General features: G+C 40.8%; 1 protein-coding gene across 2 annotated transcripts in view; it reads left to right on the plus strand.

Annotated features, from left to right (window-relative positions):
* Positions 1-26,022, plus strand: part of GLRA3 (glycine receptor alpha 3) — a 70,986-nt gene that overhangs the window by 42,758 nt on the left and 2,206 nt on the right. Inside the window, exons 4-8 of one of the 2 annotated variants that reach the window (XM_033160940.1) lie at positions 2,972-3,195; positions 5,409-5,491; positions 11,773-11,910; positions 14,508-14,590; positions 17,698-17,844. In XM_033160940.1, the coding sequence (XP_033016831.1) occupies positions 2,972-3,195; positions 5,409-5,491; positions 11,773-11,910; positions 14,508-14,590; positions 17,698-17,844 (675 nt within the window). Of the gene's footprint in view, positions 1-2,971; positions 3,196-5,408; positions 5,492-11,772; positions 11,911-14,375; positions 14,591-17,697; positions 17,845-26,022 lie in introns of both variants that reach the window. The other variant, XM_033160939.1, reaches the window with a different exon arrangement.

A 26,022-nucleotide genomic window follows, 5' to 3' on the forward strand; every position in this document is an offset into this window, starting at 1 on the left:
GGCAGGAAGGTAAATGGCGTTTCCATGTGCTGCTCTGGTTCGCCAGAAGCGGCTTAGCCATGCTGGCTGTATGCTGGCTCCCTCGGCCAGTAAAGTGAGATGAGCACCGCAACCCCAGAGTCATCCATGACTGGAACTAACGGTCAGGGGTCCCTTTACCTTTACCTTACAGCAGAGAAGAGGTTGTCAGCTCCCTCCTCTGGTAAGTTAACCTTGTGGCACAGAGAGTGCGATTCTTGGGAGGGACCCACTGTAAGAGTCTGCAGTTTGAGGAAAGGAGGCTGCATTCATTCTTTGCCCTAGTCAAACAACATTTTGTGATTTTTTAAAAACATCTTTGTGTTGTAAGCATGTAAATCATGCAATACAAATTAACTGCAAACCATTCGTTGTATTTTTAATTATAGAATGCAGTTCTACCATGTGAGGTTTAAAAAGATTATACGCTAAAGCTGCTTGGGGGTGTTGGCACATGCACCCAATGTGCTCATCCAAGTTTGAGCAAATGGTAATGAAATTAGAAGGCCAGGGGATGCTGGAGATTTCATTCAAGCAGCTAAAGGTGCTGCTTTTGTGTTTGTGTTTTAAGCAAAGAAGAAAAAGGTAATATTGAAATGAAGCAAAAGGAGGGTCATAAGGAAAGGAGCTGCGGTGGTTCCTTTAAGGGCTGGTGCAGCAGGAAAAGCAATTGTTTTGTGCAAGCCTATTGTTCCCTTGAAATGTGCCCACTTCTTTTGATTGCATGACCTTGATGAAATTAGCAGCACTATTGTGACTCACACTACTGACAGCGCCGACAGCTTTTGGTCTGTTCATCACACACTTACGACAACTATTCCACGTAAAGGATTTTACTATCAAGAGATTTGGTTTAAAAAAAAAAAAGATGTTCTCACTTCTAGTCTAAAGAAATAAAAGATGTATGGGAAGAATAATGTCACTGAGCATGTATGCTACCCCAGTAGAACAGTGGGGGAGGTCGTCTCTAAACTCCCAAATTTGAGGGCACTCTCATAGGCTTTATTAGAGAAAGTGCAAAATTACTGGAGGGGTTTTGATTCTCACTGAGTTGTTCCTAAAGTTAGAAAGGCTGTCAAAATGTATCAGGTGAACATGCACTGTAGACTATTAGTAAATACAATCGTCGTATAAATGTTGGACTTTCCCTTTTTTGAAAAGGGGAAATGGAAAAGGAAAAGAAAGAGTGGAAATTAATGTCTAAAACATAATTACTGGGGTAAAGATTCTTGCACTTCATAATTTTTCCACTATACCCCCCCCCACCCTCCAAAAATTATTCCAGATTCATATATATTTCTACTGGTTAGAGACAAATGCACAAATAATCTACTTGTTTTAGCGCCAGAAGGGCTATATTATGTCTTTCACTATCCAGCTTTCCCCACAATGGATTCACCCTTGACGGTCACATCTCCAACTGTTGCGTTTGTTCCTATTCATTCACAGTTACTATCAGCTATCCAGTATTCACAATGAATACACTACAAGCTCCCAGTATAATTTGCATATTTTATATACATTCTTGGACAGGGGTAGGCAACCTAAGGCCCGGGGACCAGATGCGGCCCAATCGCCTTCTCAATCCGGCCCACGGATGGTCTAGGAATTAGCATGTTTTTACATTAGTAGAATGTGTCCCTTTATTTAAAATGCATCTCTGGGTTATTTGCGGGGCATAGGAATTTGTTCATTTCCCCAAATATAGTCTGGCCCACCACATGGTCTGAGGGACGGTGGACCGGCCCACGGCTGAAAAAGGTTGCTGACCCCTGCTCTTGGATATTGTATGCTTAGCATTTGCACATTGTTTTGTGACATTTTGAGACATCTTCATCCCCTTTTGAAAAACTTGATATATGAAATAAGAAACAACAGAGAGTTTCATAGCTCAGGAGTGATATAAGTCCTCTGTCACCTGACTCCTAGTCAAGCATTCTTATTACTACACTGCACTGGCCCTAGGTAAAGGTAAAGGGACCCCTGACCATTAGGTCCAGTCATGTCCGACTCTGGAGTTGCGGCGCTCATCTCGCATTACTGGCCGAGGGAGCCGGTGTACAGCTTCCGGTTCATGTGGCCAGCATGACAAAGCCACTTCTGGCGAACCAGAACAGCGAACGGAAATGCCGTTTACCTTCCCGACGGAGCAGTACCTATTTATCTACTTGCACTTTGACGTGCTTTCGAACTGCTAGGTGGGCAGGAGCAGGGACCAAGCAACGGGAGCTCACCCCATTGCGGGGATTCGAACCGCCGACCTTCTGGTCGGCAAACCCTAGGCTCTGTGGTTTAACCCACAGCGCTACCCATGTCATGGCACTGGCCCTAGCAGCCATTAAAAAAAGCCTTAGGAACAAAGGAGGCAACTCCTTATCTATGAGGATTTGCCTTCTCTCTTCTTTGCCCCACACCTGAAGCTGCTGAGTTCATTGAAGAATGTCAATGGCATGCCATACAATGGTATATGGTAGTCCCCCAATTTTTCTCCAGAGTTTTGGGAAAGAACTTCACGCACATGTTCTGTTAGGCTTACATAAGGTCAGGCTTATTTCTTGTCCATTAATACAAACTGAGAACAGAAGAAACTGAATTATTATATAATAATCCTCTTACAGGAAAGCAAATTACCTCTGTAAATATAAATCTGCTCTTTGATTGCACAAAATAATACATGTTTGAAGCATTTAAGCTTTATTCTCTGTAAATAATTAGTGTTTCAGGTCCGTGACCATTTCTTTCCAAATTGATAGATTAATATTTGTAATGCAATTTAGGTTTTAATACAGTATTATGTTCAGTGACTAAACAGTATGGTTCAAGCCAAGGATGAGTAATATAATCCAGGACTTCAGGGAGTTAAGTTTATTTAAAGGATACAGCTAGTAAATTCCATATTATTCAACCAAATGAAAGGTAGGAGCTAAAAACACTACTTTTGGTTTTACTTTAGGATTATCGTGTGAACATCTTTCTCCGTCAGAACTGGAATGACCCCCGTCTTGCTTATAGTGAATATCCAGATGACTCTCTAGATTTGGACCCATCCATGTTGGACTCTATCTGGAAACCTGACTTGTTCTTTGCCAATGAAAAAGGCGCCAATTTTCATGAAGTAACAACAGACAACAAATTGCTACGGATTTTTAAAAATGGAAACGTTCTCTATTCCATCAGGTAAATTGCAAATAAAAGGCTCTGATGTGATATGGAAGCAATGAGGTTATGATTTAGTTTGGATGCAGTACACATTCCCTTAATGAAAACAGTCACTGCATTCCCTTGTTGTGGATTGTTAAACATACATAGATACAAGGACATAGGCTGATTTCTCTAAGTCATCCATATGTAATTCAATTGGTGAAATAACTGGAGGCTGTTTAAAATGCCATGGTTCCATGTAGAGGCCATTTCTTTCAATTGCACACAGAGGTCTCACTGCTGAATTTTCTTCTGAAAGCAAAAAACAAACAAACAAAAAACCACCACCATTATTTTTAGTTTTATTTACTGGTTCTAGCCTTCTATTAACAAACTAAAGCTTAGATGTGGGAGAAAAGTGTTGTGCTAATAAGAGTTGTGTCTCTTTCTTAGGGGTGAGTCTTTTCTCTGATAAAGTAGTACTATTGAATGGAAGTCTTAGATAAATGTCTACTCTGAATTCCTTACTTCATTTCAGTAACAGTTCAGTGATTATTCACTTCTAGATTTCTAGAGATTTGTAATATTTAATTTCTCATATATTGTTGACCACAATATATCAGCAGTTACCAAAATAAGAACAAAAAACATGATGTAAGAAAAGCCCTGCAGGATCAGACCAAATCTTAAACATTCCAGCATCCAGCTTCTGCAGTGATCAACCAGATACCTATAGGAAGGCTGCAGGCAGGACATGAGGGCAATAGTTTCTCCTACTGTTGCCTGATATTAGTGACTGATACTCACAGGCATGCTGCCTCTGAAACAGGAGGTGGCACGTTACCAGTGGCAAAGTAAGGCTCTCCAGCACCCAGTGCGGGCTGTGGAGGGGCGGGGAAAACCACCTGATGGATGCGCATGTGCGCCGCTGATACAGACGGCGATCGAGTGGCGCCCATAATGACGGCATGTGTGCGCCCTCGGCTCCCCTACAGTGAATATAGCCTTCAGCCGGCCGCCATTTTGTCACCTGCCCTCAGGGTGACATCCCCGGCAGCCCCCGGCCCCCCTTCCTATGCCCCTGCATGTTACTAGTAGCTATTTATAGCTTTGTCTTCATGAAGTTGTATAATCTTTTAGAACCATCTAAGCTTAAGCTGGTGTCTATCTAGTGTTAGTGAAGTCCATAGTGTAAGTATGCAATGTGCGTTAAAAAGAAGAAGTCTTTCCCACCATTTGGGTGTGTTCATGACTCAGTTAAGCATATGTAGCAGAAAATAGTAGTTTTAAGAGAACTATGAAAACATTTGGAACTGAAATAACTATCAAACCTGGGTTTGAAATCTCTGCCTGATGTTTCTCATGTTCTTGGTTCAAGACCTGACTTGGACCCAAGTTCTGACCATGATCCAGAAAGTTAACCACCCAGTAATCGTTGCCCCTTGGTCAGGTCTCAGACACAAAATGACTTTTCCCTGCTGCCTTTATGAAATGGGAGACACACAGAGAGCCAGTTCTGGCACAACTCTTTTCATCCTTTGAGAAATCCATGTGTAGATCATTGTACAACGTTGTGGAAAGTGTAACATTGTTTAGATTTCAGCCCTTCTTAGATGGTTCCTCTCCGGAAAAAACCCCAAAAACAACCTCTGTGAATTTTGTTTTGCAAAGGTCCTTCATTTGCACTCTTGTTAGGGGATTCTTACGGTAACTCATTCTTCCTTTCTGGCATCTGTGGACAGAGGATACCAGTGCAACACTTTCACTGAAATCATAAAGGATCACCTTTCCTTGTAGGAAACAGAAGGTTTCCTCCAGCAGGCTCAGAGGCCTTTTATTTGAAAGACTTAAATTCCTGTTGGTTGTAATATCACAATCAACTAATATGGACTTGCAGGATTAGGGTCTATGCTACAATACAATTTGATCAGGGCAGGAATTGTATTTAGAAAATGCTGTGGTGAAAAACTTGTTTATTCTGGGGTAAGCTCCATTTATTTTCATGGGATTTACTTCCAAGTAAGGTAGAATTGCAAACCTTATTCTCCCCCACACACACACACACACACAAATTAAGCATATTGACTTCATATTATTTTCCAAATGCCTAAATGGTTTGTACACCTGCCTGTTTGTCAAGACTCTTGTTCTTTATTGCATAATGGATGTGTGTGTGTAGTAATTTTGAATATGAGACAATGTGTGTTGGCCAACATTCACTTTATAATAGTTCTTCTGTATTCTTTCAGATTGACTTTAATACTCTCCTGCCCAATGGACCTCAAAAATTTCCCAATGGATGTCCAAACATGTATCATGCAGCTGGAAAGCTGTAAGTGTGAACATAGTATTCTCATGTTCATAGCACATAGTCCTGTGGCAACTTGAAGGCAACTTATTTATTGCAGCATAAGCTTTCATAGGCAAAAGCTGCCTTCTTCAAATGCATCATGTTTCATGTTGATGTTATATGGATCAAATATTATAGGCAGTAATGGGTGAAATCCAATGGTATCCATGCAGAAGTGGAATGGACTTTCCTCTGCACAATAAGACCTCCACCTTCCTTTCCTTCTGCTTGTAGGACCCTCCAAAGCTATTTTGGGGTGCATGAGGGGCTACAGGGGAAGAGAGAAAAGGAAAGTCTGATTGAATGAGCGGCAGTCTAGTAGCCAAAGTTTGTGAATTATGCCAAAAAATCAATCCTAAATAATCATAATGATCCCCTTGTTTTGGGATCAGAATACACGTTTCTCCATGAAGAAAATACTCATCTCCCCAACCTCTTTGAACGAGACCCCAAATTTTGGAGAGTGGAAACACAGTCACTGATGCCTTCTCTTTCACATTTTCTACTGTAATGGTCCTGATATGGGGTAGCAGAAAATGACAATTATTGGGTGATATAGGTACATTGTATGTATGTGAGATTTATATTAATAGTAGTGATAGTCCTCCAGTCAGACTAGAAGGAGCGGGCTGGAATGTTAAACCATAGTATCCACTTGTTTTTCTCAGTGGAACTTAGGTCACACTGAAAAGCATGTGTGATATATGTAGCTCCTAGAATTCTACTCTTCAAGTACAGTGGTACCTCGGGTTAAGTACTTAATTCGTTCTGGAGGTCCATTCTTAACCTGAAACTATTCTTAACCTGAAGCACCACTTTAGCTAACGGGGCCTTCTGCTGCCTCTGTGCCGCCAGAGCACAATTTCTGTTCTTATCCTGAAGCAAAGTTCTTAACCTGAAGCGTTATTTCTGGGTGGGTTAGTGGAGTTTGTAACCTGAAGCATCTGTAACCCGAGGTACCACTGTAGAGCTTTGTGCATTTGGGCCTGCTAAAGGCATGTTATTGGGTTGCTTTGCAGAAAAGTAGTAAAATCACTGCAGTCAACATTTTGATATTTTTGAACCACAGCAGGATTCCTAGAGATCCACTCAGATTCAGTCAGCAAAGCAAAGCTGCTCTGGAACATGTGTCCTAAATAGTAATTTGTAAAAATAATAATGAGAACAGAACTCAAATAAGTCACTTCGGCTCAGAGAACTGTAAGGCAAAATGTCTAAACCAATTGAGCTCTTTGTGAACAAAAGCTTCCTATACAAAAACACTATGAAGCCTCCCATTGTGTTGAGGGCACTTTTGTGAATATGATAAAACTAAGAGAGGGGGATGGTATCCAGCAAATAAATGCTGGTCATTCTGTAGAATGGAAAAGTAACATTGAAAAATAAAATTAAAGATTTCTTCCAGTTTTCCTTTTTTTCTATTTTAAGGCCACAGAGTCCACCACTTGTATTAGTTATCGACATGTAGACCAGGCTAGGCTTTGTGGGACACATATAGGTCATTGATTTCCCTAGTAAAGCCCCTCACAATAGTTGAAGGCATTTTCCTCTGTATGATCATAATCACATGGAGGAAGAGAATGGGGCTGTGCCTCCTGACCCCATTATCTCCTTAGCATTTCCACAGATCCCATACTCCTGGTGGCTACGTGTTGCCAGGTAGGATATCTGAAGAAAGAGCCTGCTTGCCTCCCTGTGCTTTAGAACCTCTGACACATATAGAATAGGCACCACTCTTCAGACACTACCCCAACATGTGGACAATGGAGGGGCAGGCTACAAGGATGTGATGATGGCAGCAGGACAAGTGGATGTGTCTCCACTGCCTTCCTCCACAGGAATTGGATTTTGTGGAGACAATGCCTGAAGGGGGCTTGTTTCTCATCCAGGATGACATGGCTGCAGGTAGCACATAGTCAAAGCTTAGGGATAAGTAGGATTACTATGTGCCTCTTTTTCTAGGACACTTCTTTTTCAGGGGTTAAATTTCTGTCTGGGTGGATTTTTTAAAAATTTGCCAAAATGTCTCTTGCTATACTTTTTGGATGAGACATAGACATAACTTGTGGTTGAAAACTTGCTTTCCTCTTCTCTTCTCCTACCTGCCCCCCTCAGCAATATATCACAGCTTCTAGAGGCTACATATAGTAGGAGTATTTAAAATCAGAGTCGTCATAGTGTCCTCTTTTTTTGCTCTTCAAAATATGGCAATCCTAGAAGGTAGGCTGGAGAAATAAGACTTTGATGCCCAGGGGTGATATTTTTTGCTATGTAGGCATCATGCTACAAGCTTATTATCCAAGACTGTCCTATCATACTGACTGTTAATCATATCCCTATTGGTTCTACCCTGTATCAATTACAAAAATGTAGCTTGCTTGGCGGTTTCTGAAAGGCTGTTTGAACATACCATGGTCTGCTTGTCTGCTCCCATCTCTTCACAATCCCACTCTTCCCCACTGAGGCAAGCACAGTGACTTTCTGCCCTCTGGTGCACAAACTGTATTTGATAATGATGTCATTTCTGGTGCAGTAGCATTAACACAGAGTTTTTCTAATATATTTCTAATATATTTATATGTCTTGGGTCGGCTCATGATTGCAATGAAATGAAATAAGTTTGACACTGTTATCAACTAAGCAGTCTTAAGTGCTAATCTTACTGAATTGGGAAAGAACGGGGGACTGCCAACTGCTCACAGGATCAGTCCAAAGTCTCACTGTTTGGCAGGCTGTTCCAGTAATTTCTAAACTATAGCCAATGATGCACTCATCCTTTACAGTGGTACCTTGCTTTAAGAACAGCTTAGTTTATGAACAACTTGGATTAAGAATGCTGCAAACCCAGAAGTAGGTGTTTTGGTTTGTGAACTTTGCCTTGGAAGCAGAACAAGTTTCACTTCCTGTTGAGTGTGTTCCGTTTGTAAATTGAGTCCCCCACTGCTATGGGAAAGCACACCTTGGTTTAAGAACACTTTGGTTTAAGAACAGACTTCTGGAACAGATTTAAGTTCATAAACCAAGGTACCACTGTAATAGGTTATGTAGTCTCCTAGTTGTCCATGAAGCTCATTTATAAATTTTGATATTATAAATTAAAATTAACTAAATAACCATGTAAAAGGATACATAGCTTTCTCATTGCCAATGTTATGTATGGGGCAATGTTAGTCTATTATAGCAAAAGCAGAAAATAGTCATGTAGCACATTAAAATGCAATCCCATTGAATTGAATGGGATCTTCATGGAATGTGCTATAATATATTTATCACAGTACATACTTAATGCATGAAGTGTTCGTCTGATCCCATATAATATGCCTCTCCTCTTCGATAATTTATGTACCATTGTTCAAAGGGAAGTGATAGTCAAGGGAAAGTGGAGGAGGAAACTGTGCTGGAATTCCTTTCACCAATCCTAACTAACTTCCCATTCAGGGCCGTCTTAGAGGCGCCCCTGGCATGCCGCCTCTCCGCCCACCTCACTCCCATGCTGGCTGCCCCTCAGGAGGGGGGTGGGCGAGCGAGGGATGAGGAGCATGGCGCTGGAGCGGCACAGGGCTTTGCGCACCCTTCCAGCGCTCCAGCTGGGGCTCTGGGAGGCGAGGGCCCATGGGGGCGGGGGCGAGTTGGGGAGGGGGCGCCCGGTATGCCGGTGGGCTCGTGGGGGCGCCCCTGGGGGGGCCGGCGCTCTGACGTGGCGCGCCACCAGCCCCTAGGGACGAGACGGCCCTGTTCCCAGCCAGACATGCAGAACCTAGTGCAACTAGAAATTGGTTCCGGCAAAATTATTGCACCGTGGCCCTGGAAAACAATGTAACTGTTAGTGCATTGTGGCAAAGTAGGGAATGTTGCTCAGTTGCCAGGGTAATGTGTACAAACATATTAATTCTCCCTGCCCAATTCAGAGATAGAACAGTAGAAAAGTGTACCCTTTGTGACACCACCATGAATTTGATCAGCTATGTGATGCAAGGACATCATGTTCTCCTTGTGATTCCTGATTGTTTGGGATCACACACTGGAGTGTGTAAAAATAGTGTTGATGCCACCACTCTTTATTCTTTGATAGACAAGAAGTGTGTAAAAGCTCAGTCTTATATAGTGTTAGATCACTTATTTTTAAAAACAGCACATACTGAATGGCATAATAGGTATATAGAAGAGACATAAAGGGGGTATCCTTGGTGGGTAATGTACACATTAGGATTAAAGGCTTCCATCTTTAGATAAGTTCACACAAGAATAGTCCCTCACAGGCACATGATTGTCCTCAAAGCCTCTCTGAACAATTGAGGGGGCCTCCTGAGCCATGAAGGATGGAGCACGACCCCCTCAACTTTCCCAAAGATGCATTTTGAGGGGAAAGGATAGAACAAGAACCTTTCTTTCTTTGAATATCCATAAGACCATGGGGTAGAAGAAAAGGGGACTGAAGGTGTTTTCTCTGCCTTATCAAACAACCCACTGAGCTCTCTCCCAGTAGGATGAAAGTGAAGGTGAAGGCATTTTTTTATGTACTTTTCCTGATTTTTCTGATGCTTCATTTACACCAGCTCCTGGGCTGGCACACATTCTTTCTCAACGCTGTGTCCTCAGATATTGTTGGACTACAGCTCCCATCATCCCTGACCACTGGTCTTGCTAGCTAGGGGTGATGGGAACTTTAGTCCAACAACATCTGGGAACCCAAGGTGGAGAAAGGTTGTCTTAAACCACTCTGTCACACGATCCAAACCACTCCAACAGATCCATTTGTGGGACTGTCCTGACTTTGGGGCAAGGCTTTACATCTTTCCACAGCACTGGGGAGGAGGAATTTAAATCAGACCATGATTCCTATTGTAGCACTCTCTCTGAACTCAGAGAGTAAGATCTGATGTTTCATATGGCCCCTGAGATGCCCTCCGAGGAACTATAGGATTGCTGAGTTAATGACATCTGAGTATCCAAGGCTTTCACCTTAATTTCTGTATTATCCATGGAGAAAATCCCTTAAGTGTCTCTTCCATGTGCCTATTACATAATGCTAAAATGTTTTACTTTTGATAATGGAACCCAAATACTAGATGTGTTTTGTTGGCATATCTGCCTAGGGTGCCGTCTTGTTGCTCCCGTAATGCCAGATTTATTAAAATTGGCATGTCTGTGTTACAGATTAGGTACACGCTGGTGCAATGCAAGTTTTAGCACAGGCTATATAGTGTGTATATATGAAAAGCACAAATTCAACCCAGCTACAACCCTGTAGAATAATTTATACTATCTCAACCTTCACTAGTCTGATATATTTTTCTTAGTGATTTTAAAACATAGCAGTGAAAAAGTGAATTCCAGGTTGCCTCATGTCTTCAAAAGGACAAAAGGTAGAAAGAAAATATTGTATCAGCAATTGCCTATGCATTTTTCATAGTTAAATGAATTGTAACATAGAACGAGTTAGTGGCCATGGCAGATAATTATAATTAAAATACATATTAAATGAATGAATCTCATTTTGGAAAATCCATTTTGACATAGCAGTTGTTCCTTGTCAGTTCAATGAGTTGCACTCATGAGATTTTACTCCTGGCTAGAATCTACATGCTTCAAATGATAATTTGTTTTACACACAGCTGGTTTTCATCTGAATGTATACAAGGTGTGATAAAATATATGCATCTGTGGTTCTCTCTCTGTAAGCTTCTTCTATGGATTTGTAATAGGGTAATATTGCATGATATTGTGCATTGAGAAACACAGCAGTAAGGTTACAGTATTTACATGATAACACCATTTTAGAGCTAAGGTTGCTTTCTAGATAGTTATTAAAAACTTCAAACACAAAAGAACACAGGAATCCACACTAAAACAGGAAACATTTACACTATACTTTTTTGCATTGTTGTCATCACTGCCCAGCTAAGCATCAAAGGAAAACCTCATGGAAGACAAACAAATAGAAGGAATATTTCAGAACGTCTGGGCAATTTTGATGAAATTAATAAGGATTGATTTCATAGATCAGCACATTTAATGGGGATACTCTGAGCTTAATTTGAGCCAGGATGTAAGAAACGTTTCCTCCTACACTTTACACTGATGATGATGATGATTAATAATAATAATAATAATAAATAGAATGATAAAGAAGAAAATGTCTTTTCTTCATTTAGGGAAATCTCAGGCAAAATTCAAAAATTTCCCTTCATAGTGGAATCTGGAGTTGAAGCAAATTTTATGTTATGACAACATCTTCTGTATGCTTTGTTTTTAATTCCTAGTTGGATACACGATGAACGATCTCATCTTTGAGTGGCAAGAAAAGGGGGCTGTCCAGGTGGCCGATGGACTCACTTTGCCACAGTTTCTCTTGAAAGAAGATAAAGATTTATGTTACTGCACCAAGCATTACAACACAGGTAGAAGAATCACGCAGCTTGTTGACAACTGAAAGTCCCGTCGTTTCTCTTCCCTGTTAGTCATTAGGAGTACTCAAAACAAGTGTTGACAAAGCAGCAATGGCTTGTGGAGGGCGATGGGATGTTGTCTGCTGAACATTATGGCTGCCACCACCAAGTGGCAACCAAGGGGATCATAATCTCATAGGAAAAACAGCACCAGACTTTTGAAGCAGGGGGGGGGGGAGAATCCAAACTATAGTTTTATGAGTCCATTTTATATGCAGGAGCTTAAGAAAAGCAAGAGGAAAGCAGGGAAACGCAAGGGAGCTAAAATACACGGAGTTTGGGTTTTGGGTGAAAGCCAAAGAAGTTGGAGAAGAGGCATACAATGAAACACCAATGAATTCACATAGATTGTTGGGAGTCTTCCGTTTTTCCTGTCAGAGCTCTTTTTCACACAGTGAACCGAAGCCAATAAATTCATGTCTGAGCAGAGATTTGAACCTAAGTCTTACACATTCTGGAACATACTATTTTTTTAAAAAATTGTTGTTCACCTAATAATAATAATAATAATAATAATACCACATCTTTTCACCTGGGTGCTAAGTTTCAATACCCATTATCCATGGACTCTGAAAGAAAAGCATAAAAGGGAAGGAATTTGGCAATATCCAGGGAGAAAGAAAGTCATGTGAGGGGTTGGAGAGTACATAGTAAGCTTACAATACTATGAGGTGGTCTGAGGACTTTACATCCATTTTTTAAAAATTAAAAAAACCCTTTTCTTAAAAGAACTAGAGCATGTGGCTACAAAGACATGTGCTTTCAAATCAGCCCTGGAATGTTCCTGGAAATTATTCTACCTGATAATGTAGCATTATTTCTAGCATGAAAAAGGTGCTCCCTCTATGAACCCACCAAATGTTCCACAAGTTGGAATGTTCAGAACAACCCTAGCCTATTTTTAGCTTCTGGACAGAAATATAGTAAAGCTAGACTGCTGCTGGGTAGATAGCAAAACAGAAATTTAATCACCTTTGTGTCAGCTGGCAGAGCTATGCCTCTGCCTCTGTTGATCAACCTGTGGAACAAACCATATGCCAATCCCTGTAATAAGAGTTCCCTGATTAAATAAAATGATCAGAGGGGAAAATGGAGAATTATTAACAAGGATTTAAGTAAGCAGTTTCCCAAGAAAACAGCATGGCTTCTTTCCTCACACACAGCAAACTGTATTTTGCTTGCTTCTCTCTCTCTCTCTCTCTTTGCATTTATCATGAATTTAATTTTTGCTCTTTATACTCCCTGTCTTCCCAAATTAATGTTCCAGTTTTCATCAGCCCTTGTACAAAGCTCAAACTGGATTCCTTCATGCAGAAGCAGGTTATGATGAAGACATTTGTAATAATGTGGGTTACAACACCTACTTGCGTGAGAAGCACTTCAGTTGACTTAGGTCATAGCCACACCACACAGTTAAAGTACTCTTACATCACTTTAACAGTCATGGCTTCCCTCAAAGACTATTGGGAACTGTAGTTTGTTAATGGTACTGGGAACTGTAGCTCTGTGAGTTGTCTCCTAACAACTTTCAGCACTGTTAACAAGCTACAGTTCTCAGGATTCTTTGGGTGAAGCCATGGCTGTTAAAGTGGCCTTCAAAGTTGTGTTGTGACTGTGCAGTGTTATTATGAAAAGTCAGAGTAATGTTACAAATGACTGAATTTTCCAAAGCCTGTGTTTTCCAGAACTCTTAAGAAACTCCTTGCTTAATTAGATGAAAAGTCTACCTAGTCCAGCATTCTCTTCAGAAGTCTTGTCAGTATCACCTGCTCTAGAAGTTCACAATAATGACATGAAAGACTACCCGCTGTTTGTCTCTGGCATGTAACATGATTTAAGTATACTGTGAATCCTATGAATGTATTTCCCCCCACCAAATAGAAATGGAAAAGAGCAAGAAAAGGCTGGAAAAAATTATAGATTAGTCCAGGAGTCGGCAAAGGTTTTGTGGCTTGGGCCGGTTCACGGTCCTGCAGACGCTGCAGTGGACCGGAGTGTGTGCGCATGCACACACACGCAAACGCTATTTCCGGTGCTCCTTCTGGCACAGAGGAGGCGTGCGCAGCTTCCCATTGGCTGCAGGAGCTTCCTGCAGCCAATGGGAAGCCGGCCAACATCATGGAAGGCGGTCCCTGCTCAGCTCCACGCTGGTTCAGCGTTGTGCACGGTTCAGTGTGGTGCATGGGAGCAGACCGAGCAGGCGGCGGGGGTCCATGGGCCAGTTAAACGACCCCCATGGGCCACTTGTGGCCCATGGGCCTTAGGTTGCAGACCCCCTGGATTAGTAACTTTCACCAATTGTTATAAACAGAAAGCTATTTTAAAAATTTGCTTTATCATTGCATTTCTCACCGCTGATAAAAAAAACAACAACCCCACAGCTAATTCCGCTAACAATTTGTCTCTGTTGTAACTAGGCAAGTTTACATGCATTGAAGTTCGATTCCACCTTGAAAGGCAGATGGGCTATTATCTCATTCAAATGTATATACCCAGTCTCCTAATTGTCATACTTTCCTGGGTGTCGTTTTGGATCAATATGGATGCAGCACCAGCAAGAGTGGCTTTAGGAATAACAACAGTACTCACCATGACAACACAGAGTTCAGGGTCACGGGCTTCCCTGCCAAAGGTATGCAAGCTCTTGGACTATGTATTTCTCTCTGTGTTTTTTGCTCCTCCTTGAACATAGGGCTATTATTTTTATTTGCGTATACTGTGTGTTAGTCTTAAAACACGTGCCACTAGCAATATATGTATAGCACAGTTTATGAAAGAACTGCAGTAGCAGAGGACATTTTCACCTTGTAAATTAACCTTAAATTGCTTTAATCATTTTCAACTATGTCAAATTCTCTGCTGGTGGTGGAAATGTAGATTCTCATTGGAGATATTCCTTACTGTGCAGCAGGGCGTTTGTTTTATATTGATCTACTTCCTTTTGTGCCACATTCCCTCAGGGCCTCTTAGTATCAGTTAACGGTGCTTTCTTGTGACAACTACTTTTGGAAGCAAAGGTACTTAAGACAGGCAGTTATATTAGACCCACACATGTGGAACTGTCCAGAGATTTGTTGAGATCCAAGCTGAGGGCTGGAGTTGAAGCTGCAGTTGCCATGATGCTGCTGCCAAGAATAGCTTCCCTGAGGCAAACAATACCCGTTCCTGGTCATAATCTTTGTAAATGCTCATTGTTGTCTTAGCCTATCATCTTGTAAATATTGGCCTTTCTCCAGATACCACCAATAATCCAGTGTGGGTGGATTCACAAATCATGGGGTGTAGTGGTTAAGAGCGGTGGACTCATAATCTGGTGAACCGGGTTCGCATCTCCGCTCCTCCACATGCAGCTGCTGGGTAACTTTGGGCTAGTCACACTTCTTTGAAGTCTCTCAGCCCCATTCACCTCACAGAGTGTTTGTTGTGGGGGAGGAAGGGAAAGGAGGATGTTAGCCGCTTTGATACTCCTTAGGATAGTGATAAAGCGGGATATCAAATCCAAACTCTTCTTCTACTCTTCTTCTTCTATCTCATGCTATTGATACTTGCAAACATTATAATTGAAGAGAGAGTTTGTTTTCAGCATAATCTGGATGGGGGGTGGCTAGTGTACCTTCATAAACCTTGAAAGATCTTTTCAGTGGGGCAAGTTTTGGTGATTAAAGCTAAACCATTTGTGTAGTGCACTTTAGCCTTTATTTCTATTTTATGCGTAAATCTCTATATAGCTGCACTTGAATGACTAAGCTAGATATTATAATAAATCTATGATTACAAAACCTGCTGTTCAGAAGTAGTATTGCAACTCTCTTGTGAAATAGCCACTTGATACCCATTGCCATAAAATAGTGAATATAGTTGTAAGTAGTAGCTTTATTTATTTTTCTCCTGAACACATTTTTGGCAGTTACAACACCCTGATTTGTACATACAGGTCTTACAACTCCCTGTAGTTCACAAGGTGATGGCAGACATAAAGCACCACTAGTGTGAGATCTCTGTTATTTGATTTACTGTTTCAAGGTCAAATTCCGCTTCCTTTCACTTTGAAGAAACCCTGATGCTGACTTCAACAGAACAGTACATCAATATAACTGAAACTAAAAAGTGCTCTGAAGTGTTGTACTGTTTGAAACTTTTGCTACTAGATGTTCAGTTCTGAGAAAGAATTGCCCAATGTCTGTGAAGAAAAGAAACAGTCCACTTGGCTGTGTAGCTTAATTTCTTTTGTCGTAATGGATGTGGTAAGGAACTGGGCTAAAATACTGTGTTCAGCCCCTAAAAGTGGAATATTTGCTGCTTCTTTAAATGGTTCCAAATGCTTCTAGATATATACTACATCCCAGCTATTAATAAAAGAAAAGTTAAGTTGTTTATTTCTAGCTCCAAAGCTTTTTTGATGCAAAGCTAAAGTTCTGACTGTTTTGAACAGCTGGGATGCACTATTTTGTAGTTAAATGATATGCCACCCCCCAAAAAAAATGTTACAGATGCTTTAACAAAGTGCATTAGCTCCTTTTTGGCTTACAGTGAATATTTTCATCATATCTTATTAGATATCTAAAGAGAATTGATCTATTTCTCACTAGCACTTAAAATTTGTTTTGAGAAATATTTCTTTTAAAAAAAATACTGCTTGTAAAGAGCATGATCTTAGAAACTAAATACACATAATTTTCACTTTCCTATTCAGGCAAACAACTTTAAAAAGCTAAATGCCTGATCTGAGCTCATCTGCTCTTGATTTTGGTATGTGTCAGTGTTGTGGAAATGGATGCAACAGGACTCTCCTCTTTTCCTTCCTGCAACCCTGCCCCCCCCCAAATCTTCCACAGTGGGTTCCCCAACCCCACAATGTAGATTTCAAGGACAGGTGGGTGCAGCGGAAAGAGAAAGGCAAGTGCTGTTACCTGAGCAGAAGTCCATTCCAAAAGCAGCTTGGCATCATTGGATCTTACCAACAACTTAAATCCTAAAATAAGTTAATTTGTGGAACTCCAGCCGTCTAAACTGGGAATGGGAACCATATGACCATGTGGGGACATGTGGAGCTCAAAGACATAGTCATATCTAGAATAATAAGACATTTTTGGTAGATTCAAAAATATTCAGTGGGCAAGATTGTGAGCATTTGTGCTGGGGTTTTGTTCATTCCATATCAACAATTGGGAAACACTGGCCTGCAAGCGCTCCAATTGGAGAACAGCCTTTACCAAAGGTGTCACGGGCTTTGAAGACACTCGAACTCAGGACACTAGGGAGAAACGTGCTAAGTGGAAGGCACGCTTGGCAAATCCACACAGTGTTCAACTCCCATCCGGAAACCAATGTCCCCACCATGGAAGGACGCGTGGATCCAGAATCAGCCTCCACAGTCACTTACGGACTCGTTGTTAAAACCATGTTTATGGAAGACAATCTTACTTAGCTACGAATGATTGACAAAGAAGAAAGAAGAATGATTTGCAATGCTGTGTTAGCACAATAGCTAGTAGTTTTCACCCTATATATTTATATATAATGCACAGGAAATCTTAGGATAGTGCTTTTAGTGTGAAGTGTTCAGGAAATGTTACTTTTATGGGAAATATAGATTTGGCCTTTGCCCTTTCTCCCCGTAAAACTAGCTTTCTCTCTGGGCTTGGGGAAACACATTTCTCTTTCCTTGACATTAGGAAACACTGCACTTCCCATCTGTGTTTCTAATACCAGCAGTCTTCTACTCTGTGCTATCTATAGGTCTCGTACGTCAAGGCTATTGACATCTGGATGGCTGTATGCCTGCTTTTTGTATTCTCGGCACTTCTGGAATATGCAGCTGTAAACTTTGTGTCAAGGCAGCATAAAGAACTTTTGAGATTCCACCGAAAGAGGAAGAAGAACAAGGTAAATATGACAGCCATAGGTTAAAGAAATACAGGCAGCAGAAAGGGCTGTCTGCTTTGTAACAATGGTACAGTGTCTTAGGAGTGGCTGTACAAGTAACATGTTAACACAGGATAACATTCTGTCTGCCTAAGGTCAGCACAAGGCCTGTGTAATTCACAAATCCCGCTGAAACCTTCAGAGAAAGGATTAAAAAGGGATTTAAGTGGGACAAGAGCCTCGTGGAAGCTTGCTGCACAGAGTTTAATTTCACCCTCTGAGAATACTAGCAGATTGCCCCTTCATGATGGAAACTGATGGTTTGAAATGTGTTAAAATAATTTCCTACTATGGTTCAATGGAAGACCTTGATGTATTCACATTTGTTTAATCTTTTTACTTATATAAGACTCGTTTTTGGTACTTTTGTATTGGGGAGTTGCAAGAGAGGGAATTAGACACTGCATGTATTTAGCAGTTCGATTCCACACTTTAACTTACAGAGTCAATATGGGTTTATCTTTTTATCATAACCTTTTGAAAATGGTTCGTGCAGCAAGTTGAAGATCAGCCCACAAAATAGCCAAGGGGTTAGGAATCTGAGCAGGGGTACAAGGACCCTGAAGACATAGTTGCATCATAGGAAGGAAGGACACCTATGACTGATCCTCTGGAGAACAAGAAGGAGCTGGAAACTGCAGCAGGAAATAATTTATGGATGCAGAGGGCCACTGCATATCTATATCACATTCTATACATTAGGGGTCTCCAAACCTGTTTTTACTAGTGGGCACATTTTGAATTGGCTGGGGGTGCCTGTCACAAAATGGCTGCCGTGGAGAGGGAATGGCATAAAACAAAATGTCTGCCACAAAGAGCATGGCATAACACAAAATTAGAGATACAACCACCCTAACAACTTTATGCTTACCCTGAGAAGTCAGCTGTGTCCTGCTGTTCCTGATTATGGCGTTCAAACACAAACTGATGCTGTTCCCGTCTAACAACAAAAGGGAGCATTCCTCAGTACCGGAGGGAAAATGTGAGGTAACCATACCACTCTCAATTCACATATATTGCTTAGAAGGTGCCTTCCCATAACTTCATCTCTGGGAGGGCTAGAAATGTTGAAGGAAGGAAGGAAGGAAGGAAGGAAGGAAGGAAGGAAGGAAGGAAGGAAGGAAGGAAGGAAGGAAGGAACGAAGGAAGGAACGAAGGAACGAAGGAAAACTCAGTGTGTAGCACTACTAGAAGACTTCATGGGTGCCATGACACCTGTGAGCACCAGCACCAGGTTGGTGGCATGCTCAAAGTAAACCACTCTAGATGTTGTAAGTGGAACAGAACAATGTAAGATGTTTAACAATCACCCCACACACAACTTAATAGACATCGACCATTTTATAAGTTGTGATACATTTTCATTTCTTTTTTGCACCAATAAAAATAGATGCAAATGAGTATCCAAGTATAAGAAGAGTGCTAAGGTGATCCCATAACCCAACAGTTCCTTATGGGTGGTGACTAACGTAACTCTCATGGAGGGCTGGGCTGTAAAGTCCTCCTGTTTCAAAGCTGACATTCATCTTTCTTCCCAGATAACAGCAGGAATAAAATTCAGTCACACGACACTGAATGTTGACAAATCTTAAAATGTTTTATCATATTATAAAATGACTGGTATTCATGGGACAATGAGTTAACTCAAGTATTCTTCTTGGTACAGAATGCAACACAAATTTAAATACATACACATATGTACAGATGTTTTATAGGCTTACGCAGATGGAGGTGACCTAGAACTTAAAAGTATTTAACATTGCTAACAGATGAGGTCCAATCATCCAGATTATAATGTGATAGAATCTGCAGAAGTGAGAATCTGTATCGTGCTGAAGCCCCTATGGAACAAAAATGAATTTTAGTGAACACAGGCAGATAGTTGGTTCCATTTCAGTTTGTAAGAGGAATGGATTTTCTCATTGGTAAATTAGAACATGTAATTTGATTTCATTAACAACCTGCAATATCCTGCTTTGCTTCTCCCTTTAGATCTCAGACAATTATAAAGCTTAGTTTCTAATTTTTTACCCATCTGACAGTGGTTAAAGAGTCACTAATTTTCTAGTTTAGGACTTTAATTTTCTTTTTCTTTTTAATCTGCAGTCAGATTAAAAGAAAAAAAGAAAAAACTTCGCCAATTGGATTATATCTAACCAGGAAATGAGCAGAGATCAAGAAATCATTTTTCCCCACATAGGGCTCTATCCAACTAAGGCATACTCAGTGTCAATCCATTGAATTTTTGGGTATTAATTCATTTAAGTCCATTGATTTCATGGGGTCTACTATGACTATGACTTAGTTTGATACAACCATAAGGTACGGTATTTGTTGCATTCTACATTACCATTTCCTTTCATGAATGTTAGAAGCATGCTGTGTAAATTGATCAAAGGTGTGCTGCTTAACACAGTATAGTCGTACATTGGTTATCGAATGGCTTAGTTGCTGAACAAATCAGCTCCCGAACATTGCAAACCTGGAAGTAACTCCTCTGGTTTGTGAATATTTTTCAGAAGCCGAATGTCCAACACGGCTTCCGCTTAAATGCAGAAAGCTCCTGCAGCCAATCAGAAGCCGTGCCTTGGTTTTCGAACAGTTTCAGGAGTCGAACAGACTCCCAGAACAGATTAAGTTTGAGAACCAAGGTACCACTGTATTCCATTTCTGACATGGCAATATTAAATACTGTATGGGAAGTGTGGTCAGGAATAATGAAACTGCCATTCAATAATCATATGCCATCCACTCAGAGTTCCTCACATATGGATAGCTATTTTATACACTATCAGGCCAATGATCTAGAAACCTGTTAATGATTTTGGAATCTGACTTCAACATTCAAGAATTGAGAATGAACGATTGGTTGGGTTGTCCCTTGGTGAGATGATTATTGACATTTAATTGTTACATTCCTTCCTGAATGGAGAGCCATTGTTAACTAAATTCCCCTCCTTTGCTTTGCTGAATAATGCTCTGTCCAAATAATTTGTAGACTGCAAATGCTGTATGCATTATGCAGCATGGAACAAGTATGCATATTTGCACAGAGGTACACTTGATTTCCATCATTCTTCCACTTTTTGGAAGGATTCTTTTTGCAGTCAAACCTGTGTTTATATGGATGTAGATGTGTATGCCCCACCTTCCTTACAATACATATGCAATGGGAAATGCATAGAAGCACAGTCTCTCATCACACACAGAACTTTTTGAGACTGCATGAATTATTGCTAAAACAGTCTTCTGGTTAGAGGTTTCTGGTAGAATATCCAGGTCAACAAGCTGTAGTAGACTGAAAAAGTGGAATGATCAGAGCTACAGTGCTGGACCATTCTCTGTTCTCGGACAAGATGTAAAGAAGACCTTTTTTTCTCCCCCTTTCAACCCTTCCAGTGTCAAATTCACTGAAGAAGTGTGCATGCACACGAAAGCTCATACCAAGAGCAAACTTAGTTGGTCTCTAAGGTGCTACTGGAAGGAATTTTTTATTTTTTATTTTGTTTTGACTATGGCAGACCAACACGGCTACCTACATGTAACTAAAATTCACCACAGTTCCTCCTATTAGTTCTTGGAGCGAAGTTGTGATCCACCAACCCCTGATACGTAAATATTTTGTGAGATTCCATTTTGGTTTCCCTTTTTTATTATTCTCGTCAAGCATTCATTTAATGGAATCACTCCATTTATCACTTCAATTTATGTTATTCAAACATGTTTTTGGTGTTACTTATTTTTCCTAGTGAGCTATATAATTGGGGGAGAAAACAAGTGGCTTGACCTTTTCCCAAAACAACACCAGCTTCGGAGAGCTTCTAGCTGAAAAAAATGAGAAGTTAGGCCTTAAGGGAGGGGGGGAGCCCACTAGCCCACAAATGCCACCAATTATCTTCTTATTCTTTTGTTTTTTAAACTAAAATCCTGACCACTTGTCTGGAGATTATTCCTACTATAGGCAGCCGAGCAAGTAGCCACTTACAGCCTCAAACTAACACAAGAAATAGCAAAAAAAAAAACTAAATGTTAAATAGTAAATGCTGTATTATGTGCAGATTATTAGATAATGACAGATATCAAGTGCCATCAAATTCTAAGTATCAAATATTGCTCAATGAGAAATAATATGTGGGGGAATATGGTAAACCAGCAGTGCTGACTGACAATGTGCCGAACACTGCATACTGATGCATATAAAATATCACATGTCAAAGATCAGATACTTTTGGATGAGCACTGAATATTAGATATTGAAAAGTCAATTGATGCTTAACCCTGAAATCTGCACCGGATAGTTCCAGGGTTGAGCTGCAGTTGCAAATTGACTTCAGCTGCTCTGTCTAGAATACTCAGAAGCTAATACTACAGACTTAAGTAAATGCATAGACATGTTTCTACACTACCTTCTGAAAACATTATTACAGCAAAGAGGGAAATTGTGGCCCTCACACTTTATGGCATGTTCTACAGGCATGGCACACGCCCGGGAAAACTGATGTGGATTGGAACTTGCCACAACTTTTGACATAGTATAGGCAAGTATCCTGACAAAACAAGCAGACAACATCTGCTGTCCTATGTCGCCCCTAGTCCACATGGTGGGCAAATCATAGACCCCTCAGAAGCCTGGATGTGGGGCAGCCCAGCCCCTCAAGCATGTTCTGATAATGTAGTGAGACACTCCAAAGACCCCTTATGAGGTGGGTCCCCCTTTCAATATGTTATGAATTCCAACCAAATAAAAGTTGTGACAATAAATATTTCTTTAAAAAAATCACAGCTTCTTGGCCAATTGCAGCTGCAAGTAACATTCCTTCCTAGCCCTATTAACCAGTGATGAACCAAAGCCCATAGCAATGATGCCCATTATCTGAAAGAAGGTGGGTAGGAAACATGACAACAATATCAGTGCTGTGCCTATGGTCCATACCCAAATTTATAATCTAGGTACAGGCTTATGGAAACATGTTATCCATCAGATCTGCTTGCCCAGTTCCAACCTCTGGACTTCCAATTGGCTTCTATGAGCAGGATGGGCTTGGACCTCAAGGGAGGTTCTGAGGGGGAGGGAGCGGGGCTCCCTCCCATCATGCCACATGGGCATTGCACAAAGTGTGCTCCCCACATTATGATGGGGAGCTGTACCTTCTGTACTATTTTTGAGAAGAGAGAACATCACATCTATGAGGGGTATCAGTAATGCAAGCATGGAAAGCATACAGTAGCTGATTAAAAAATAGTGGTTGCAACAGGAAACCTTTGGAAGAGGCGCTGGGAAATTGTATACTTATATTTTGAAGATTCTGCAGTCATCTGTGCAAGTTGGGGTTTTGCCTTTGCATGAATCAGTATCCCTAAATTCATGAACTGGATCTAAAGATATTTAGGATGAATACATCTAAAATTCACACCCATTTTGCCCTTTAAAAAGCACTTACAGGGGTTGCAGAGTGTAAGTTGGCGGTGTATCATAAATAAATGATACATATGGATATTGCTTTGCTTGTTGGCATTTCCACTTTAAAGAAGCAAGCATGCATACTAATTTTGTGCTTGTGTTGAACAAAATATAGTGTTACATATAAGGCTACATTTTACTAGTCTTTATTTACTTTTCAACTTTTCTTCAACTTTTTAACCCAAGTTCTAAATGCCATACTACTTGTAGACTAGGTTGGTTATATGTTTTTTTTCACTAATAATCATTTCTCCCCCCCCCCTTTTATTTTCTTTTGTTGTCTTTGTGGTCTGCCTTCCATTTTGATGAAAGTTTTATGAGGGAGTGCTTGATGGAAATGAAACCAATGAATCATTGCGGCGTAGCAATGGCTTGAGAAGTGCAGAATTCATAGACGGGACTTTGCCTCAAATCTACAATATAAATTTAAGGGTAAACTATGTAGAAGATGTCCCATTTGTCCTAACATGCTACCCAGTCATTAACAAAGGCCCAGTCCATTTGTCTGAACTAATGTCTTTCCATGTGGACTCTGTGAACTTCCATTACTACTTCTGTGTGATGATACATATTGTTACTAGAGAGGTTCAGCCTGCCTTCATCATGGAAATAAAATTTGTGGTGGTTAAGTTGGAGTTCGTAATATAGAATTCACATCTGATTTTCTTTCTCCTCAAAACATGGTTTAGAAATTAATACATCTAAATATGGTACACCTAAATACTTCTGCAAAAACAATATAAATATTAAGAAACAATTAAGGTTTCCTATACTGATGCAATGTTAAAGCATTGCCAGGATCTGAGAGACATGCAGTAGATAAGCAAATAAGTCAGTGATAGGGTGCCCCTTGTGCCCAGGGCCCAGAAGTGAATGTGAATGTTGAATTATGAATAATATGGGGGGGAAATTATAGTGAATGTGACTTCATTCCGTTGAATGATGCAGGATACAGAGACAGGGTAAAATGATAATATAATATAATACATTGCTAGGGGTTTAAAATGGGTTCCATATTAGTAGAATCTACATGCCTGACATTTGCTGACCATGTATATCAAGCTTTATATATAATTGCCTAGGATTAATTATAACGAAGAAGTTATATTTCACAGTATTTGAAGTAAAAACAAGATTTTTTATTATTTTGAATCATGTCATACCATTCATGTCCTATTTTCATTTTGTAACTTTGTTATTCTTCATTTGTTAGCAATCCACAGCTTATTTATTTTCTTGTTGTGTTCAATCTTCATTTATTTTTGTTTATCAGGAGTGGGGAGGCAGCCATACCTGCAGGAAAGCCAATGTAGACTTTCTTGTTAAAAAGGGCTCTCTTTGGATACCAGTTAATGTTTTCAGTTCATCCTATTTGTGAGTTCTTCTGGGTGCACCTGTAGGCTTTGAAAGCAATTTCCTCTTATTGTTGCACTGATTTCACTATTTCGCACCGAACTTTTTTAATCAAGCTCAGCTGCAGACTAAGTACATAGTCTAGAGAAAGTAAGGAGTGTGGAAGTCTCCTAGAAACAATAATCCCTTGTCATGGAACTCTGTGTCATGTTTCCTCTAGAAGGCACCCTATGGAAATAAAGCATCTATATTTCTTGATAAAATAATTGTGTATTGCCCTCTTTTGTTTTTAAGACCCTTTAAAATTAATTAATGATGTAATTATTTTAATTACAACCTTTACCCATCATTTGGCATAATCACACATCACCTTTTAATGTGAAAAAGTTACCAACAGGTAACTCTTTCAATCTCACTTTGTATGAATATGGTATCACATTAAGGAAACTACTGTAGTCTAACACACTGAGCACAGGTGTTTTTTTTTATTTAACAATGTTCCCTTGGAGGGCAAAGCACCACATCTCACCACACGAGGGCGTGCCTTGAAATGGAATATTCAACATACTTAAATGCCATGGCAAAAATCTTCACATGACATTATCTTGGCAAAGTTAATCTGGAAGCTGCCCAGTACTGAGCAGTACTAAAGTCAGGGATCATCTAGTTTTGAGGCCCACCCCCAGTCTGCCAACAGTTGCTCTGCTGCATGCAAGCTGTGCCTTGCTCAAAAGGGGAGGAAGAAAACACAGAAAAAGATGATTCAGAAACTCCGCCCCCCCCATTGATACCTAGCTATGTTCACATCCTGTTCTTGGGAGGTCTTGCCAGCAAAGCCTTCCAGCCAGTGTCGAAGCTGCATGCTCCACTACCGGGGGTGGAGAGCAGGCAGGGGCGTGGCTGGCACCCCTGGGGGCATGGCGCACCGCCTGCAGAGGAGTGGCGTGTGTTCTGGGGGCATGGTCCGCCACCTGTGGGGGTGTTGTGCCCGGTGCGTGGGGGTGCGCGGCACGCATCTGGGGGGCCGCCGCGATGGCACCCTACCAGAATAGTGGTGCCGGGGGGCGGTCCGCTCCCTCTACACCCCCATTCCTCCACCACTGCTTCCAGCCAGTGGAGCCTTCCAGCAGCCAACCAGGGGGGCTTCTGATGGAGTTGTTTCCACTCCCTTGTCAAGCTGGCATTTCCCTTTCTCTGGGGAGGAGTACCATCAAATGTAAGGAGGATAGGTACAAGGAAGTTTCTACCAAGACAGCCTCTACAGTTTTAGGGTGGTTTTAAAAGGGGTTTTTCTTTTCCCAGGTTATTTTTATTTATTTATTAAA

The sequence above is a fragment of the Lacerta agilis genome, chromosome 9 (assembly GCF_009819535.1).
Source record: "Lacerta agilis isolate rLacAgi1 chromosome 9, rLacAgi1.pri, whole genome shotgun sequence".
Lineage (NCBI taxonomy): Eukaryota > Metazoa > Chordata > Lepidosauria > Squamata > Lacertidae > Lacerta > Lacerta agilis.